At 41.6% G+C, this 21244-nt stretch overlaps 1 protein-coding gene across 3 annotated transcripts in view; it reads right to left on the reverse strand.

The window, feature by feature from the left end:
• The window catches only part of RAP2A (RAP2A, member of RAS oncogene family), a 32900-nt gene that overhangs the window by 4699 nt on the left and 6957 nt on the right, over window positions 1-21244 (reverse strand). Inside the window, exon 2 of one of the 3 annotated variants that reach the window (XM_085535991.1) lies at window positions 18404-20392. The exons of the other annotated variants lie outside the window; for them this stretch is intronic. Coding sequence (XP_085392117.1) covers window positions 20383-20392 — 10 coding nt within the window. The 3' untranslated portion in view covers window positions 18404-20382. Of the gene's footprint in view, window positions 1-18403; window positions 20393-21244 lie in introns of those variants that run through there. 3 annotated transcript variants of the gene reach the window in all.

The raw sequence follows: 21244 nt of genomic DNA on the forward strand, positions 1-21244 counted from the left end.
TGCACCACTGTGAGGGGATCCTTGCCTTTTCCTTCTAATTGAAATGCCTGTCTTTTACTATCTCCATCCTCACGTGCATAAAACCCTTCTTCAGACACGGAGCTAAGCAAATGTTTAGTCAGATTTTAAATTTACATATTTGACATAACAGAGAAGACAACACTGGGCCTATTTCCAAAATGCTCTCAACACTGGTTTTCTCAAAAAAAAAAAAAAAAAAAAAAAAAAAAAGCAAGAAGGACTGAGAGAAAAACTGATTACAGTTCTTAACATTTAAACCAAATTAAGATCCAAGAGAAACAAGATGGCTCCCTCTTAATATAAACCCAACTTTCTACTTTGTGTTAGCTTAATAGCACTGTTTTCAGTCACATGATTTGAGCAAGACCAAGCTGTGGACAGACAACACTTACTGCAACTACCCGCAGCAGTTTATGATGTTACATATGCCACCTATATATCAACTATTTACCTCTTTCTTCCTGCTTCCCAGGCACGGCAGCAGAGTGGAGCTGGTGCAGGTACCCCTACAGCTTGTGCTAACTCATCAGAGATGAGGGAATTAAGCTAACAAGGCTCTGCATGGAAACAGAAACCCTGTGTTCCTGTTGACTCCATCACAAGGCCTGTGGGCTCCAAGCTGAAGGGTATAAGGACAGTGACTTCTTACACCACTCAGTATCTAAAATTGGTCCAGTACTCCCTAAAGATGCAAGTGTGATTTTAAGCTTTCTTCTGCCTCTCTGCCAACTCTGAGCGCATCACTCAAATCTTGAGTTTAAAGCCATGGTCGTTAACTGCAGAGGAATCTCCTCACTTTTTCACCATTTATCCCATCCTCATTTAACCACCTGAACAGATGCAATCTATTTCTTACTCTCTAGATACACAGTATTTAGCACAATGGTACCTCTGGAACTCTTAGAAGAGCTAAGTTGCCATTAAGTAACAAAACACACAAAAACATCTTGAAAATCTGTCCTCCTGCATTTTAACACGTGATAGCACAGTCTTTAATTACATGGATGGTAAACAGATAAGACAGCAATTATTTCTTAGTCTTTATTATCCAGGTGTGTGAATTTCATTTTATTTGCTGTAAAGTCTTAAAGTCCTTCAGTGGAAGTGGGATCAGCTTCGCAGTATGTCGTGATATCTAAGGGCCCCAAAGTACAAACTTCCTTCTACTTCTTCTAGATATTCTATATCGTCTCAATTGCACAAGTGAGAAAAAGGAAGAAACTCAAAGCAGTCACTTGAGAAGCATTCTGTGAAGTGGATGAGCCAGAGTTAAAACAACATCGCTTCTTCTTGTCCTGCACAATCACTCCGATTTACTTAGAAACAGGAGGGAAAAAAAGCCCACACACTTGTTGCAGATTTACAGACAGCTCCACTAAAATATTAAAGTGCTCAGAAAGGTTTAAGAACCCTAGAAAAGCTGGGAAACTAACTAAGTACCTAAGGCACTATTTGCTATGAGTGCTCAGCATCTGAGAAGTGAATGGACAGAGATACAAATTTTGTACTGGAAGACACAAAGAGGAATTGATGAGCTGACAGGATAGATATAAAAAAAAAAATTGTATTTACTTGCACAGGATCATCTAGGAGCTACTACACAGAATAGACAGAATCACTTCTCTGTATTGCTTTTTCCTGCCCTTACAGCTTGTGTTTGCCTTGTTCACTGCCTACCTTCACCACTTAAAAAGAGACTGAAATCCTACAATCAATAGTCTTAACGTATCTTATAATCCACATTCACCCAACGACTACTTTGTAACATTAAGTTGTGTAAAAGAAAAGAGATTCTGCAAAACCCTCATGTTGCCTTGTCAAATTCCTCCTCAAAGGGCAAAAATAAGTTTGGCGCTTGTAAAATACATCCTGTATTACTTTCATTTTTGAGTAGTCAAATTTTCAAAGCAAATACTATATAAAATACATGTAAATTCAGCGTGCCTTTTAAAATTTATATGAATTCAGAACATATACTATGATATATGTATATATACACACACTTTATATGACTCTTCATACAGAATACAACGAAAAGCCATTATTCATCATCTAGATGAACACAGACTGGAACATCACAGGATTCTAGTCCATGAATGCTGAGCAGAAGACTTGCTGCGCTATGGGTTTATTAGCTCCATTTCAGTACCAGCCCTACTAGACCAGATGTCTGTGTGTTATACTTTCCATATAGCAAGATGATGACAGACAGACTGTGTTGGATGGTACCATCTCAGATGTAGCAGGCTCTAGCAGAAACTACGGGTCTCCATATCAGCCCTGCTGACCTCCACTCAAAGGCTCTATATGCCCCAGCTTTTGGTAACACCACACAAACCCTCAAGCTTCCAGAATTTCCTGCCTCACTCCAGATCCTGGGCAAATCTATGTCTGCTGAGCACAGACAAGCTTCCTGGCTCAAGGCTGTCTTTACTGCTGGTCCTTCTGCACCAGGAGGTCACAGAATCACAAGGGTTGGAAAGGTCTTCTGGAGATCATCTTGTCCAGTCCCACAGTCAAAGCAGGCTCCCTAGAGTAAGCTGGGCAGGTGGGTTTTGGATATTACCAGGAGACTACACAACCTCCCCAGGCAGCCTGTTCCAGTGTTCCGTCACTTACACAGTAAAGAAGTTTTTCCTTGTGTTCAGATAGAACTGAACACATTTCAGTTTGTGCCCATTGCCACTTGTCCTGTCGCTGGGCACCACCATCCTCTTACCAATAGTCCCAGGTTGCTCAGCCTATCCTCTTATGGATGATGTTCCAGGTCCCTCATCACCAAGCAGTCCTGGTTATCTGGAGAGGTCCCAGAGGATTGGAGGCTTGCCAACGTGACTCCCATCTACAAGAAGGGCCATAAGGAAGACCCAAGGAACTACAGGACTGTCAGCCTGACCTCAGTACAAGGGAAAGTTACAGAGTAGTTAATCTTGGGTGAGATCACACAGCATGTTTGGCATCCAGGGGATCAGACCCAGCCAATGAAGGTTCATAAAGGGCAGGTCATGCTTGACCAACCTAATCTCCTTCTATGAGTGGCTGACCAGACTGGCAGACGAGGGAAAGGCTGTTGATGTAGTCTACCTAGACTTCAGCAAAGCCTCCGACAGTCTCTTGCAATATTCTCCTGGGGAAACTGGCTGCCCATGGCCTGGACAGGTATACCCTTCTTTGTGTAAGAAGCTGGCTAGAGGGCTGTGCCCAACAGGTAGTGGTTAATAGAATTAAGTCCAGCTGGCCACCCATTACAAGTGGTGTCCCCCAGGGGTTGGTACTGGGGCTCACCTTGTTTATTGTCTTTATTGATGACATAGATGAGGGGACTGAGTGTACCCTCAGTAAGTCTGCAGATGACACCACGTTAGGAGGTGGTGCTGATGTGCCTGAAGGTAAGGAGGCCCTTCAGAGGAATACAGGTAAGCTGGATCACTGGGCTGATGTTCAACAAGGCCAAGTGCCGGGTCCTGCACCTGGGCCACAATAATCCCATGCAACGCTATAGGCTTGGGGCTGAGTGGCTGGATGACTGTGAAGAGGAAAGGGACCTGGGGGTGTTGGTTAATGCTCAGCTGAACACAAGCTGACAGTGTGCCCAGGTGGCCAAGAAGGCCAATGGCATCCTGGCCTGTATTAGAAATAATGTGGCCAGCAGGAATAGGGAGGTAACCATCCTCCTCCTGTACTCAGCTCTGATGAGGCCACACCTTGAGTACTGTGTTCAGCTTTGGGTCCCTCACTACAAGAAAAACACTGAGGCTCTGGAATGTGTCCAGGTGGTGAGGGGTCTGGAGCACAAGTCTTATGAGCAGCAGCTGAGGGAGCTGGGATTGTTTAGCCTGGAGAAGAGGAGGCTCAGGGGAGATCTCTTTGTCCTCTAATGGCTTCCTGAAGGGAGGCTGTGATGTGGAGGGGTTTGGCCTCTTCTCCCAGGCAACAAACAGAACCTGAGGAAATGGCTGTGAGTTGTACCAGAGGAGGTTTAGATTAGACATAAGGAAAAACTTATCCGCTCAGATAGTGGTCAGGCACTGGAATGGATGCCCAGGGAGGTCGTGGAGTCACCACCCCTGGAAGTATTCAAGAGGTGTCTGGATGAGGAGCTACAAGAGATGGTTTAGTGGTTTGTTGTAGCTACGGTAATGGGAGGACAGTTGGACTGGATGATCTTGTAGGTCCTTTCCAAGCTTGTGATTCTATGATTTTATGATGTTTGTAGCCCTTCACAGGATTATTTCTAGAACAAGTTCCCTGTCTTTTTGAATAGAGGCCATAACTGGGCACAGTACTGCAGATGTGGTCTCTCCAGGGCAGAGTAGAGAGGTAGGATCATCTCCCTTGTTCTGCTGGCCATGCTCTTTTTAATGCATCCCAGGATACCATAGGCCTTCTCAGCCACAAGGGCACACTGGTAGCTCATGGCCAACCTACTGCCCACCAGAACATCCAGGTCTTCTCTGCAGCAGGTCAGCCCCTAACCTGTACTGATGCATGCAGTTATTCCTCCCCAGGTGCGGGACCCCACCTTAGCCCTTGTGAAACCTCATTAGGCTCCTCTCTGCCCAAACTGAAGGAAGGTACCACTTGCCATTCTCATTACTTTGCAGTGCCTGAGTTTTGGCATGCCACCGGGATGGTGTGTAGCCACATGGCCTACAACAAGAAAGGGCTATTTATCAAATGCAGCAGAACTACATGATTCTAATGAATTCTGAAGGGAAGAACATCTCTTCCCCCACAGGCATTTCTCCCTGTGGACTGTAGTGACCCAACACAAAAACTGTTTCTTTATGAAAGGAAAAAGAATAAGGAAGAGCTGTCCTGCAACATTCAAATAGAAGCACAGGAATTCACAAATCCTTCCAAAAGCTTCAAGGTGGATCTAACCTATTAACAAACACAGTCCCAGAACAGACAGAATGCTCTTTATTCTATTCAATTCTGTATCAACATCCAGTAAATTCCATCTCAGTATATACCTACCAGATTTTGTATGAGCAGAATAAAAGAGGCTACAACCCCATTACCTAAGCTAGAGTCCTCAAAAACACAGAAATGGTTGCAGCTGCCACCCTGGGGTGTGCAACAGGGCAGCTGTCCCCTGCAGGAGTTGTCTACCTCTCACATTCCAGGGCAGCCTCTTCCCCCACCTGTCCCCTTCACATCAGAGAAGTAGGACATTGCTACCTCTCATTCCTGGAACAGAAAAATCCAATTTTCTCTGTGCTGCTGTAAAGCTTTGAGCAGCACTGATCTTTCCTAATGAAAAGGATGAGGGCCATGTGAAAGTGAGAACTGCTGCCTGTTCCTCTACATCAGTGCAGTGAAGTATGTATTCTAGGGCAAACATCACAGTGGAGCTTAAGGGAAACATGCTCAGATGTAGCACAGGAAGAATGGGCTTTCAAGACCTCCTTGGGAAAACATTTTTGCAAGATCAATTACATGTATTTGCAGAATGTGCTTTAAGAACAAGGTACTTCACCCTGCTTAAAAGACTTTGCCAGCTTAGGCTCTGATATGATGGATGCCAAGCTGCATCAACTCCTGAATGTAGAACCCAACTGAGATCACCTGCAGCCCAATGAAAGACACTGGAGCAGTCAAATACCATCAGATCTAGAATGTCACTACTGGCAACATTCAGTCCCTGCTCCACAGAACGCAACCAATATGTATTTATCAGTCCCAGATGACTTAATTCAGTGCTATAAAAAACCCTACCCTGGTGGTATCCATCTTCATGAGCTTCTGGGACTGAGGCCAGAGTAAATACCTCAGTTTTCCCAAGGATGGACACTGCAGTCACATGGAACCAGGAAATACATAGACTTTAAATGTTTAATGCAACTCAGCTATGCACCACTGACCGCACAGCCTCACACGCCACAGTGATAAACAGTTTTTATATTTTATCTTAGCTTACATGGCACGCACACCCACGTTTCTGTTTAGATTAATACGTACACTTTGAGTAACGGCTTAATTAACTTGTTAAACATTTAGAAAGTCTCCAGATGAATGGTATGTAAATGACCCACACAGATTTTTACCTCGCATTTTTTTTCTACCTCCAGCTTTATTCAGAAAGGGGAAAACATAGGCAGTACCCAACAGCACATCTGAATCGCTTTCACATTTACCAAGTACTTCTCACATTTCTGGTTAGAGCTGTCGCAGGATCAAGATAAAAAAGATGGTGTGAAGTGAAAACATAATAAAATGAGGAACAGAAAATAAGAATTGAAAAGCGTACACAGAGCTGACTAATAGATCTAATTCCCTTAAACTGTACTAGAGAGTCCCCATTACCCCCTAGAACTGTAAAGTAAATAAATAAATAGGGTACTGGACTGGTATAGGAGAAGACATAAAGCTCAGAGGGGTTCCCACTTTTTAATTGCATCTTCAGGAAACACTGTTTCTTTTCTAGGATTTTTGCCTGAGCTTCACACCAGAGCCAGGCACATTCAACCAAGATGCAGAAACGTTCTGTATAATAAGAACAAATACAAAGAAAAAATACCTCCTTGAAGACTGTTTTTATTACTACATTAATTCCCACTGAACACTATAGAAAGGTATATGGACTTCTAGCTTTACATGTTAAATGCCAAGACCATCAAAGTATATCTACTATCTATATAACATTTCCTAATCATCAAAAGGTGTCTTCAGTTTGAACCCACATTTGTTACCTTCATAGGCATTAAGGTCTTTTTCCCCCTCTCCTCTCCTTTTTTGAGGGTGTTTGTGGCACTTTCCCCATTATTTCAAAAAGAAAAGCCATTGAAGTGGTAAAGATACCATGGAAAATGATGACACAAAGAAAATCAGAACATCAGAAAAAAATAATTATTCTTCACTTTTGGTTTATAGAAAGAAAACGTGATAAGAATCTTGCCAAAAGACACAGTAAAACAGTTCTGGGCACTATGAAATGAAGTACTATAAATAGCAGTTTAATTTATTATGCTGTTTACAAATTCGTATGTATCTATTACTAAACATTATTTTGTAATGCAGCTTGCAAATTTTGCCTGCCTGCAATAAATCTGTCAGAACTTGAAGTTCCCTTGTCAAGAGAAAGAATTTATTCCAAGACATTTTCTTACCCCTTTCACAAAATTCCCTGGATGTTTCATGTAAAATTCTCAACAGTTAAAATTCCATTTGCTTACCTTAATAAATGTAGCCAGAGAGGACATTTCCCTTTTTCCAGTTCCCCAGTTTCCAGTTTTTTCCCCAATTCCTTGTATTTTGATAGTTGTAAGAATTTTAACATCATAGGTTAAATCAACAGCACACACCCAGTTTACAGAACTCTATCATTTCCCCATGGATTTCTACAGATACATGCCAATGAAGATGTGCTTGCACCTGTATACATAAATCAAATGTGTCAGGAGATTATATATATATATATATATATATATATATAAATCTAAAAATAAGTAGGTTTCTGCAGAGTTTGAGCTCTCTACAGTACAGAAGTTACTGCAGATTCTCAGGTAAATCTGAAACTAACAGCTGTAAAACCCCCACAGGTCTTCCACAAACAAGTAATTCCAGTCTGCCAATTAATTGCATTTAATATTCAGTTTCGTAAGCTATATTGCGTAAGGATTTAATTACTTAAGCAACAACTCGCACTTAAAAAAAAAAAGTCTTAAAATCATTTCTATAAATGAGGAGATGTTAAAGAGGTTATTGGAAGTCCCACTGCAATTAAGTGGCTGAGTCATGAATCATTTTGCTATACAGAACAGTGTATGGCCTAATTGGAGGAACAGGAATCTAACATTTCATTCAAGGCTTTGACACGAACTCTATGTGTAGCCTTCGGGAAATAAACTCTGCAGATGGGTAGGCTGAGGATAACTGTATACAGTCAGGATAATTGTACTTACTCACTGGATGTCAAATTAAATAATAGTTGTAAAATGGCTTTAAGAGTAATATTAACGTCATAAATAACCACCACACCACAGTGCTTTGGAGAAGACTTCAGAAACTGTTCTTGGACATGAAACTTTCTGGAAATCATCAACTCAACTTCAATTAAATACTTTACAAAACCAATTCACTTCACTGGTTGTTATAGTCTCCTTACATTTCCCAACGCTGTTTCTTTTTCTAACAAAAGAGTTCAGCCAAATCTGACTTTGCTGAAACTGTTTGACAGGATCACAACTGTTATAGAGACCAATTAGTATTTAGAGGAAACAGTCATCCTCCAACCAACAGCCAAAGAAACAAAGGCCAATGTAATAAAGCACTCCAAATGCATTTGAACCAAAGTTCACTATTTCCTGGCAGCTCTGAGCTGAGAACTTGCAAGGGACACAAATAGTAAATGATATTACCCTTCACCATGTACTCAGACTGCACCTAATAAACCAACGTTCTTTTGCTGCATCAGAATGATGCATGTCATCTACATATGTATGCTTGGCACTGAAGAATTTTCCAAGCTATTTCCAGTCACTTCAGAGAGAAATTCTTATTCTCAGAGGATTGATACATCTAAGATCTCACATGGGAACAGAGCTACAACAACCTCCTTCCAGATGTTCAGCTTGCTCCCACAGGTCACCACAGATAGCATCTCTGTCTGTAGCTTGTTCACTTGGTTAAACTGTAGAACCTAGAGTTTAAGTAAGAGTGTGAGAGTTCTCACAGCAAGAAAGCCTGGAAATTCAGTGGCCTGCCAACACACCCCAAAAGGAGATGAATTCAATACTGAACCAGTTCTAAAGAAAAATCACTGATCATCAAGACCTTTGGAAGGCTTCCTCCTCAGCAAGTTCATAGAAGCCCCTATACGTTTTCAATTACATCCAATGATATCCAGTTCCCTCCAGGTAAGGCTCTGGCATAGGAAGGGGCAGGCCAGCAGCCCTTTTAGTACTGGGGTTGGCAACAATGAGCCTATGCCACAAGTAACACCAGTTCTCTTCCACTGGCAGTTCAGATGCCTGACAACCTTAGCAAGCAAGAGGTTAGCTTTCACCTTGAAGGAGTATTCCTATTCCTAGTATCTATCACTGCAATTCATATCTAAAGCTGCAATCAACACTGAAAAGACTCTAAGTGATACACAGCACTTATGTTGCTTAAATACAAGGCTCTTGCTTAAAATTTCCAGATACATTAATTCTAAGCATCTAATCTTTCAAAAAACACCATAACTACCTGTAGCAATGGCCCAACACCTTGAAAATTAGGCTGCATATCGAAGCATTTTGCACTTTGGATCCATAACTGAAAATTACTCTTAATGACTGTATTAGTGTTCTGACCTGAAATGTTTTCAAGCTATATACCATGGTTCTGTAATAATGCTTAATGCAATGAGCATGACTCGATATGTCAAGGGTTTTGGTAGCTATCAAGTGTACAACATGAAGATACAATTAAACAGAAAATCCTACAATTAAAGAGACAAGAGACTATCTTTGATTTGTACTTTAAACTCTTACAAAACGCAGTTTTTCAAGATGACCATTTCTTCACTTTCCAGACATAACCACTTAGAATTACATTTTATCCTCTGACCCTTAACAGAAAACACATTAGCATCAAGTGAGAGGAGTGCTGATGTGTCCTAAGAGATGTGGGCTCAGTGCCATACCTTGCTACAGGCTTCCCACTTGACATCTAACAAGTCCCTTGAACTCTGAACCTCCGACCTCCACCTGGAAAACCAGTCTTAGCCTCCAAATGCCTATGGCACATAACTACTGTTGAAGCCTTCCATCCTTGGTGACAGAGGTCATCCAAGCATCCTGATGAACATACTGGTGAGTTTGTTCTCTCCGAGCAAGGAACATCCTGCACCCTAGCTATTCTCAGCAGCTCACTGTATAACAGCATGAATCTTTGGGTTCTTCACAAGTACTGAGAACAGATACTTTAGAGCAGATTCTGTACATACATCCAGCTTGCCAGCAGAAACAGAAAAGCCACTAGATTAGGCACGCATCATGGCAAGAGCAAAGAACTTCAGCATAAAGTTTGGTGATGTGTTGGAACAGGCTGACCAGAGAAGTAGCAAACACATCCAGGAACAGCAGCTCCAAGATACAGGCAGACATGGCAGTGAAGGACACTGTTAGTGGGCATGGTGGTGATGGGTTGATGGGTAGATGTGATGATCTTAGTGGTCCCTTACAACCTTAATGATTCCATGGGGGAGAATGCCAGGGACATTGTCTCACATCAGCTACACAGGCTGGAGAGGAAGCCACAGAGCTTACACAGATATCTTAAAACACAGACACAGATTTCTCCTCTTCCCTGGTTTCCCATGCAAAACTTTCCCAAGGTCAGGAAGTCAGTTTGCTCTGAGGGTAAGGGAACGCATACAACCCTTTGCAAAGGCAAGGAAAAAAAATGCAGATACCTATTAAAAGCAATATATGCCTCCTTCACATCATAAAGCAAATCTGCCAAGTCCAACTGTTTCATACTTTTAGTTTATTAAATTGCTGTGTTCATAAAACTTAAGTGACCCTAGAATGCATTACCATTTATCTAGCAATCCACACTTTGTCACAAGACGTTTCTGTTGGAGCTGTATTCCTTAAGATGCAAACCTTCTTAAGAATAATGGTAGGATTTAAAACGTACTATAAACTCACTGCACAAGGTAGCACTGGCAAAGAGGAGGACGGAAAGTCAGCAAATAGATTTGTACCAATTCAGATATATCAAAGTGCATGCCTATAGATGGGTTAGAGAAAAAGCTTTGAGACAAAAATATTGGTAGTGCTTGAACTGGGAGAGCTGAAGCAGCATCTTGCCCTTATGTAAAGCATGGAAACTAGCAAGAAATATATGGTAACAGAACTAGGTCTACTTTCCTACAGATTTAGTATATATGTAAAGCTAGTTTTTCCTCTTGTTCAGTTCTCTCTCAACTGTTTTCCTCTCCAGTCTCTAATTAGGGTTGAGCACATGCCACAGCTTGAGCACTAACAGGATCTCTCTCCCAGCTACAGATCAGCAAGAACTTCAATTCTTATTTGGATCCCTAATCCTCCCCAGACATCAAACTGTAGCATCACTGAGGATGAAAGGGACCTCAGGTAGTCTCCAGTCCAACTCCCTGCTCAGACTAAGGTCTGCTAGGAGATTCTAACTAGCCTACGTGCAGTACATACAGAGTTGGGTGCTGCAAACCTCTAGCATGGAACCTTCCACAACCTCTTCTGGAACTTGCCTCAGCACTTAATTTAGTTCAACTTCACCACAAAATTCAAAGCTTATTGGCTGGTAACGGAGGAAGATGAAGCTGACAGCTGAGCTGCATAATGCTGGTTTCCATAGACAAAAGGTTGAGAAACAAGCATTAAAACTATACAGCTATTAGTTTACGTTGAGGGATTGACAACCATACCTATAGAACTCAAGGCAGGTGTATATCCTGTCATTCTGAATGCAAAGTGACTTAACTAGACTTTACAAAAATTAACTGGAGCTCCATGCATAAGTGAACAGCAACTTCAATCTCTTTTCCTTATTACATATGTAAAGGTTATTAGCAAATAGACAAAGTGAAAATTTCAGCTAGCATAAATGATCAAATGCCTAAACCCTTCCAAAGGGCCAGTTGATCACAATCCTGAAAAGCATTATTTCACTCTTCAAAGTAAATATATTAATTTAAACCATTTATAATCACAGATAAAAATTTCACTGCAAAACTTATTTAAACCATTTTAATAGGATTTTTTTCTAGCTCATTAGAATTACACCTTTACAGTCTTCAAGAATAGGCCTAACAATTAATTCTTAACCTTCTTAGTAGCATCACCTGCTCCCAAAGGATTCGAATTTAGGAACATCATGCCATTCCATCCAACTAAACCACACAGCTTCTCAGTATCAAGGCAACACACTTCTTACTCCGGTAAATCAGAGCTGCTGATTTTTACCACTGCCATGGTATACAGCCCCAGAAACAGATACAAGCCTAGACCACAGAACTCACAGATTGGAGAATAGCCCATGTTGGAAAGGGCCTCAGAAGATCATCAGATTTGACCTTAAATGTTTACCTCACATATAGTTATATAGTTCATATCTAAAAAGATAGGAACCGCATTTCCATAGTGCCTTCTGCTTTTCCAAGAATTTGACTTACTGCAGTCACCTAGCTTCAAGTCACTTAAAATTGAAGGAAAAGATGAATAAATAACTGAATGAAGAGGCAAGCAACCTGATGAACTTCTGCTCTCTCATCAATCCTCATGTTCATCCTCAGGCAGATGAATACCACAGTGTATGTGATGTGACACAGCCTGAAGAGCATTTGAGTGTCTAGTATGAAGCAGAGGCTTCCTTGTTACCCTAGTAACCACAGAATAATACAGCTTAATGTCCTTCAAGCTAATAAAAATATCCTACAATACTTATACGGAAACTTTGCAAAAAAAAATGCTCTGTTGAGACAGATTTCCCTCACAACAATACAATCACATTACAACTCTGCATATTATTTTAAGATAGACAATTTTAAGGAGACTCTAAGCAAGTGTCAACACCAGAATAGAGAACCAATTTAGGAGATAATATAACTGTTACCAATTTGTCTTTTTACTTCAGAAGCAGTGTATCATATCTTTTTGATTATAATCAAGCTTTCTTTTAAAGATATAAAGTCTGTCACCAAGGAAAGCACACCAGGAACTTACGGGTTACAGACACAGTTATTTCATTGACAGATATTCTGGAAGCCTCTTCACTCCTGCTTGAGTTTCTACCATTTACCTCCTAACTTGAAGAAAAAAACCACACCAACATCTTGCCATGACCTCAGAAGGTTGGTGGGACTTATCTGAAGTAATAATTAATTTAATTACTATACCATGAGCCCGGTTTAGATAATTCGAATGTTCTAAAGACTAAGGATGAGCTGAGCAGCAAGAATGTTTCCTATCCACGGTTTTTGGAAGCGACCTCTATCTTTAACAACTTTTGTTGATTTAGAGAAAACTGATCAGCCCATTAAGTGAAGTTGTTTCTTCACCTTTCCAAGTTTCAGATCATCTTCAAGTGTTGAGTAGATTCTCCCAACATACTATGTCTATTCTGAGAATTTCAAGCATGATTTACTCATAATCTCCCTTATATGTTAGAATCACATCATAGAATCATATAATAGAATGGTCTGGGTTGAAAAGGACCATAATGATCATCTAATTTCAAATCCCCACCCACCATATGCAGGGCTGCCAACCACTAGACCAGGCTGTCCAGAGCCATGTTGATCATAAACTTCTGACATAATTTTCTTAGGAAGTTATTTTGTTCTTTCTACAGTAAGATAAGTTTCCATTACAGAAAAAAAAAAAAAAAAAAAAAAAAAAAAATTAATAATCTCACAAACTATTTCCTTCTAAATCAACATCCTGAATATACTGGACCATTCTAATGTTCAGAACTCTTCTAATAAGAAATCAGTGTCTATAAAATTACACCAGATGTAGGATATCTGGTACATAATGTGGAAAAAAATATTTCTCCTTATGTGCATTTCATATCTCATATTTGTGCAACTATTAAAATGAAGTCAGCTAGCATGAGGAACTTGGGTATGCTCAAGATCCCAGATGTTGAGCTATTTATATTTTAATTCATGCACAAATGTTAATTTCTTTGTGTTTTGTCTAGGTTAAAGAAAAATTAAGCTTTTCCCAGATGAGTTACACTAACATGACTGACAGCCATTTTATTTGCTACAAAAACACTCTGTGGTACCTATACCACCTTGAAAGTGGCTTTATTCTGCACATGTTCCGCCCTATTGGGTCATGTCTCCAGCAGGAAGGCCAGCTGCCAGGCCTCCATCATCCCTCAGCTACCCATGAGGCCACATCACTAGGGCTCTATCTGCCTTGCTGCTCAGGCTGGTGTCACAGTCACCAGCACTGCCATGGCTTCTATCAGGTAAAAAGGTGGGGGCTCAGCTGGCAGGAAGGGTGGGCTTTGCTTCATTACAGTGAGAACAAGTGCAGGAGAAGGGAAAATAAGATAACATTCACAACAAAAGGCTACACCTTTCAGTGTCAGCTTCTCTACAGAGAGAAGGAAAAAAGAAATAAGCCAGGCCAGCCAAAGTCATTTCTTTAAGATGCTGTAAATTCCCACACAAGCACCAAGTTTGCACTGCTTGAATTAGTGAGGAAAATGGTTAAGTTTATCTGAAGTGAGATCAAACAATGTGGCTTTACTAAACTCGTTCAGAAAGTTACTTAGTGATGAAATTCCCATCCAGAAAGGATGGTAATTTGTAGACCTAACCCTCAAGAGTGGTAGTCATAATGGTAAGAAACTACTTGAGAAAAGGCTGGATTCCTTTTGAGGATGTCTGTATTTAAAGAACCACACACCCAGTGTCCATAACACTTTCCTTGTTGAATTGCTAATCGGTAACCAGAATTTCTGGAAAACAGTCCTCTAATTGTTTTTCTCCACATTAAGCTGCCCTATGCAGAAAGGCCACTTCAATTAACACGAAGGTGTGTGGGGTTTGAAGCCCAGACTTTTCCCAGTCCTTTTAATCTAACCGCGTTTATTGCTGACAGATAAAGTCTTTCAAAGGAAGGCGGTTTTGATCATCTTGGAGAGAAGAAAGCAGACTTCAATTACTGACCCAATTATCCCAGCGAGGAAGGCAACACAACTGCTTAATTTCAGAGTAATAAATGAATTTCCAAGGTGTACCTTTTCAGTTTTCATCCAAGACAGAGCTTCCCATTGTTCCTCTCTGGAGGGCTGCGCTACCAGGACTGGAGTCACTATTTCTGAATATAAACTACCTGCAGGAGTTCAACACACTCTAAGATCAGCGATCTACCACCTCTGGGCAGTATGTTTTACTCTTGAATATGCATATCAAATCTAAAAAAAAAAAGAAAAAATGTTCTTTTTTTTTCTTTTTGGTATACATTATCTAGATAGAGTTGCTAAGGTTGGAATGGGATAAAGAAAAAACACACCAAACAGGATATCCTGCAATAAACAACAAATCATTAGATGAACAAGCTCCTGAGAATCTGCAGACGAAATACTGGGTAACTGATTTAAAACATGTATATCCAATTTAATCTCCCATAGTGAGTATACAAGGTAGCACTCCTTTTCAGAGATGAAAACTTTGTAACCACAGCCTTCCTCCTAATGGGCCCACTTCAAGCATAGGGCTGCAGCATTACAGGCTACAGGCCACCCTCCTTCCCTCTTCATTGTGTGTTCCAGAGTAATTCTGATCTAGAAGATTGAGTATCCTGACCTCAGCTTTCTTTAAAACTCATTTGCCTTTTCAGAACACAGTCACGTTGTACACTTTAGTAGGAAAACTGACCAATGTGGAAATGTTTGATCAAAGAGCCAGGAGGAGCTACTTTTCCATCCTCAGATCAGACACCACAAGGCTAATCATGAGCTTCTTGTGATAGAATCTTACATACACTTCAGGAGAATGCTTGTACGTTTACACTGTCTTCCAGTGTCAAACATCATCTCCCCTTAAAAATGGGCCCTATGGTTAGTTATATATTCACATGATGTGTCCCATCTATAAAGCACTATCACTGACCTGCAGATGAATACAAGGGAACTACATGCACAACGGTGCAAATCAGGAAGGTGGAAAGACTGCTCTGCTCTTGTGAGACCCCATCTGGAGTACTGTGTCCAGGTGTGGAGCCCTCAGTACAAGAAAGACATGGAGATTTTGGAAAGGGTCCAGAGGAGGGCCACGAAGATGGTCAGGGGGCTGGAGCACCTCCCCTATGAGGACAGGCTGAGGGAGTTGGGTTTGTTCAGCCTAGAGAAGAGAAGGTTGCGGGGTGACCTCATTGCAGCCTTTCAGTACCTGAAGGGAACTTACTCCCAGGAGGGGAGTAAACTCTTGGAAAGGGCTGACAATAGCAAGACACGGGGAAATGGTTTTAAGTTAAAAGAGGGAAGATTTAGATTGGATGTTAGGGGAAAGTTCTTCACTAGGAGAGTGGTTAGGCCCTGGAACAGGCTGCCCAGGGAGGTTGTGGATGCTCCTTGGAGGCGTTCAAGACCAGGTTGGACGGGGCCCTGGGCAACCTGATCTAGTAAATGTGTATGTTTGGTGGCCCTGCCAGGCAGGGGGGTTGGAACTACATGATCCTTGAGGTCCCTTCCAACCCGGGTCATTCTGTGATTCTGTGAAAGAGCAGCACCAGTCCATCAGGAGACTGTCCAAGGACTGTGTTTGCTCACTGCCGTTCTTGAACACCACCCTATAGCACAGGTGCAGAGCAAGTCCGGCAATCCCTTTGTTTGCTGAATCAGAGGTCAATGCGGAGCAAAGCATAAGGCCTGGAGGCAGCAGGGCGATTTCCACAATAGCTGCAGTCCTTTAAATAAAAACCGGTACTTGGAGTGGTAATAGGAACAGCGCTCCTCACCAACAGCTGCTGACAGACTCATCTGATGAGCAGATTTAGCATCTGAATGTGGCTGCTGTGAAATGCGGTTACAGAGAACACCAGAAGTGTTAGAAGAGGTTCGACTGAAAACTGCTCAATGGTAAACAGATTATTCAGAGGTTTGCAGCAGCCAAGTAAAAAACAAAAACAAACAGCAATACTTCAGTAAACAAAAGAGGGTACACAGATGCTGATGGGAAAGATTTCAACACACCAGATTAAAGACTGTTAGGTATCCAAAGAGTACAGGAACGATTATGATCTGATCCACGATGTCAACTTGTAAAGAAGCAGATGATACTGAGATAGTCTGCTAAGAGTCCGCAGCTTTAATGCTAAGTAAGGCTGCAGATAACCAAGCTGAGGAAATACAGCAGAGAAGGACGTGAAGACTAAACTAACAACCTTCCTCAAGCTTGATACTTGACATTAAAAGCTGTGGCCTCTCAACAGGCTACCTCAGTATCACCTGCTACCCAGTTTCTTCCTACAGGAGTCTATCATTCCTCAGACAGTATTTGTACAAGGACAGCCACACAAGTAGATTCTACTCCAAATATAACTTTATAATCCGCAATGTAACCCGTGCATAGAACTTGATTTTAAGTAAGGAAGACATTTGAACAGTGGTAAATATAGTCGTGTGGAGGATGTAAAAGCTTTGGTTTATCTGAGGGACTGACAACAAATCTCAGAAGAAACAGTTTCCAAAGAACAGAGAGAACAGTGCGGACTTTGTAATCAAGTCTCTCTTCTACTCACTGTTCTATATTGATAAAATTCATGCAAACAGTGTTTAGGAATTACCTTGCTCAGAACATAATGAAGCTGATCTGAAAAATCATGAGGCAAAGCAAGAGGTTCAGCCTGGAGAAGAGAAAGCTCTGGAGAGATCTGACAGTGGCCTTTCGTATCTGAAGGTGGAGTGTATAAGAAAGAAGGGGACAGACTCTTTAGCAGGGTCTGTTGTGGTAGGACAAGGTGAAACAGTTCAAAAGTAAAGGGATTTAAGACTGGATATAAGGAAAAAGGGTTGTTTTTGTATTTTACTGTAAAGGTAGCAAGGTACTGGAGTAGGTTGCCTAGAGAGGATGAAATGCCCCATCCCTGAAGACATTCAGGTCAGGCTGGATGGGGCTCTGAGAAACCTGACTGGGCTGTTAAGTATTCCAGTTCATTGCAGGGAGTTGGACTAGATGATCTTCAAAGGTTACATCCAACTCAAATGATTCTATGATTAAGAGAGAAAAGTATCCTGGTAGCAAATATTGCAAGGCCTGAACATAAAGTTGATGTATATGAGCGCCCTGAGACTCCAGAAGAATTTAAGTAGGTGCATCTGAGAGGCTGCTCCACAGGATTCCTGCTTACCCATTTCAGTTCCTGCAAGCCTATATCTAAGGTTTTGTTCAAGTGACCCAGCTGCTTGAGGGCCTACAGCTGGAATGCCCCATGGGCCACATACTGGAACCACAATGCTTACCTGAGCTTTCCTGGGATTTATTGATCAGGCCAGCAAGCAGTTCAGTCCCTCAGAAGCCTAATTGACTAAACACCCATCTGTGAATCTAGTAATGCAACAACATGGAAGTGCTCAGTAAAAACAACAGCAGATAACACTTCCACACAAAACCATGCAAGTAACAGGAAGCCATAGCAGTGCAGTTTCTCATCTTGCAGCAGTGCAGCAGCTGCAGCTCTGGTGAAGGACAGGCACCTTCTTTAGTCTCAGGAGCTTCTCATTGGCCTTTTCCAAGAGAAAGCTACAAGCAAGGGTAAGGAAAATGCTCCGATCTTCCCGTTATACAAATACATGAGGACAAATTCACAATTTCCAAGGGAATGACAGAAAAAGATTAAGTGTACAGTACAGACAGTAATCTAAAGAAAAATAGCAGGGACTGAAACAGAGATTTCCCAGTACTGTTTATTCGCTTTATATTAAAACGTCACTGTAAAAATCACAAAACCAATACTCTGAACACCAAACAAGATACCAAAGGACTCCTCTTATCCAAGGACCACAGCATTTCAGATAAAGGTCAACTGTTGCTCCATGATGGTATATGGGTTCCCATCTTCCTCCCATACTGTTTGAACCTCTGTCTTCTAATTAGTGAGAGGGCCTCCCTCGGAAAAGTAAGTAAAGAGATGGGTGTTTGCTCCAACAAGACCACACACTTCTGTGTACAGCAGGTTCCTAAAGAACCAGCACACAACGACACCAAGTTCTTTTGCAATACCCACTTCTCATGTAAGTTCCTCCCCGTCCATAGGGCCAGAAAAGGGAAGACTGAAACTGGAGAAGATATAAAAACACATTGTCTCCAGTGCATAACATATTCAGTAAAATCAACATCAGGAATCACTGTATCCATTCTGGTTTGGACAATCTCCTGCACATTCAGTACAATAATGAAGCCACCCTCATCCTTGCCCCCAAATCCCCTGCTGTATAGCAAGGAAGTTATCTGTTGAAAGAAGCAGATGGAAGAGGTTTAAGTGGTACCAACTGATCCCGTCTCCCCCTCAAAACTTAACAACATGCCAGCAAAAGCAATGGAAGAATTCATTCCAAATCACTGCTGGGATTTCAGTTGTGGAACGCAGCATTACCCCAGCAGAAGGTGACTCATACTTCTCTCTTTCAGGCATTGTAGGGAGTAACCTGCATGTCAGCTGCAAAGAATCTCACTGTTTCTGAGACTAGCAGAGCAGATGCCTTCCTCAAGCAGCGAGATGCAGAGCCTGGATTTGATCAGGCTCAGGAATACTTGGACCAGTTAGGCTGTTTTCTGAGGTTATGAAAGGCATCTGAGAGAATGCTCCAGAAGAAACATTTCAAGGTGATCATCTTCAGCTCTCCAAATTCTTATCAAAAAGAAACTGAAATCCTAAAGCTGAAAACAACAACAATCCCCTCCTGCCTCCCTCCCCACTTCCAACCCTTTTGCAGCAAAAGAGGAGCAAAATTTGGAACCTGGAGTTAGAAGACGACTACCAGGAAAACTCTTCATGACATTAAGTCCTCTTGGCAACAGAATAACACGCAGGCTGAAAACACACCTTCAGAAAGAAGTGAAAAACACACCAAGAAACCCCCCCAGTGTACAAGTAAGGACTGCTGCCTGGTAGCTCACAAGACACACCTGCAGGATTCTGTACTGTGTCCAAATGCAGTAAAACACAGAGGTGGGTGGAGGAAAAAACAAAGATTCTGCCCCCCCATGTGTGAGCTTTTAGGACAATGGCATAAAAGCAAAACGTTTCAGAATCCTTGTTTTACTCTGACAAAACCAGCATGCTTCTAAAATTTAACACTGAAAATATTGAGAGGAAATTTCAGATGAAAAGCAGTTCTTGAGAACAGATTTATGCATTTTCTAAAGGGATCTTATCAAGTTCACGTCTTATTTTTGAAAGAAAAAAAAGAGCCTACTGATTTTCTTGCATATTTATAAAATGTTTCAAGTAAGATTTTGTGAAGCAGTTAAAAAGATGTTATAGCAATGTGAGAAACTGCAAGCAGATCTCATCAGATGAAAGTAGGTTGCTTAGTCTTGGCTTGTGCTCTACCCTGTGAAATACACTAGGAGTAAGAGGGCAAATGGCACCCACAGCCTCCTACCAAAATGCAAACTAGCTTGTCACAGCAAGCTCACACACAGCCCAGAGGTGATCTATGTGGCTATTTCTTGAAAGCACCTTTTTCTTCCAGCTCATCTGGAAACCGGGACCGACTTCTTCACAACATGCAGGGCACTTCAAGTTCAGTGCCCTCATCCAGTTCAGTGGGATCCAAATCATTTCCAGCTCAAATTAAATTGCAGTGGAGTCGATACTCACATGGGAATCTCCAACACTATTAATCTTTGGTTAAGGTGTCTCCCTGCTAAGCAGAACTGCAATGGGAACACAAGAAAGAAACACAACTCTTACTTTACAGGACTATTTCACCACAGACAACTATAGTAATTGATCACTTTAAAATGCTTTGATAGTGTTTGTCTCATTATCCAGATTTTTTGCTATGGTAGCAACTGTATCTTAAAAGATGTTGAAGGTCTATCCACACAACTTCAGCAATCATAGAATCACAGAATGGCCTGGGTTGAAAAGGACCTCAAAGATCACCTAGTTTCAACCCCCCCACTATGTGCAGTCGCCAACCACCAGACCAGGCTGCCCAGAGCCACATCCAGCCTGGCCTTGAATGCCTCCAGGGATGGGGCATCCACAGCCTCCTTGGGCAACCTGTTCCAGTGCGTCACCAACCTCTGTGTGAAAAACTTCCTCCTAGTATCTAAGCAAAACCTTCCCTGTCTCAGTTTAAGACCATTTCCCCCTTGCCCTATCACTGTTCAGCCTCGTAAACAGTTGTTCTCCCTCCTGCTTATACACTCCCTTCAAGCACTAGAAGGCTACGATGAGGTCTCCCCAGTCTTTTCCAAGCCAAACATGCAATGTTTCAAAAGAAGCTAGTCAACAACAAATACACTTTTTCTACTTTTTTGCCCATCACCTGACACTTCATCTAGGGTAGCCTTCACCTAACCAAGGCAATTAAGCGTCACCAGCATCAAATTTAAAGAGCACAGCACCAACTAACTGAGCTAGCTCTATGACATAAATGTTAGGAAAGGATGACACTCCTATCACACCTATAATTCAGTCGTCTAGACTAGGATTTAAGACAACACAGCTGCTGAACAACGAAAAGCATTGGAGTTACAGCCATTGTTGTAACTGTACCT

The sequence above is a fragment of the Coturnix japonica genome, chromosome 1, assembly GCF_054131305.1.
Source record: "Coturnix japonica strain WE chromosome 1, WE-NBRP24, whole genome shotgun sequence".
NCBI classification, from domain to species: Eukaryota; Metazoa; Chordata; class Aves; order Galliformes; family Phasianidae; genus Coturnix; species Coturnix japonica.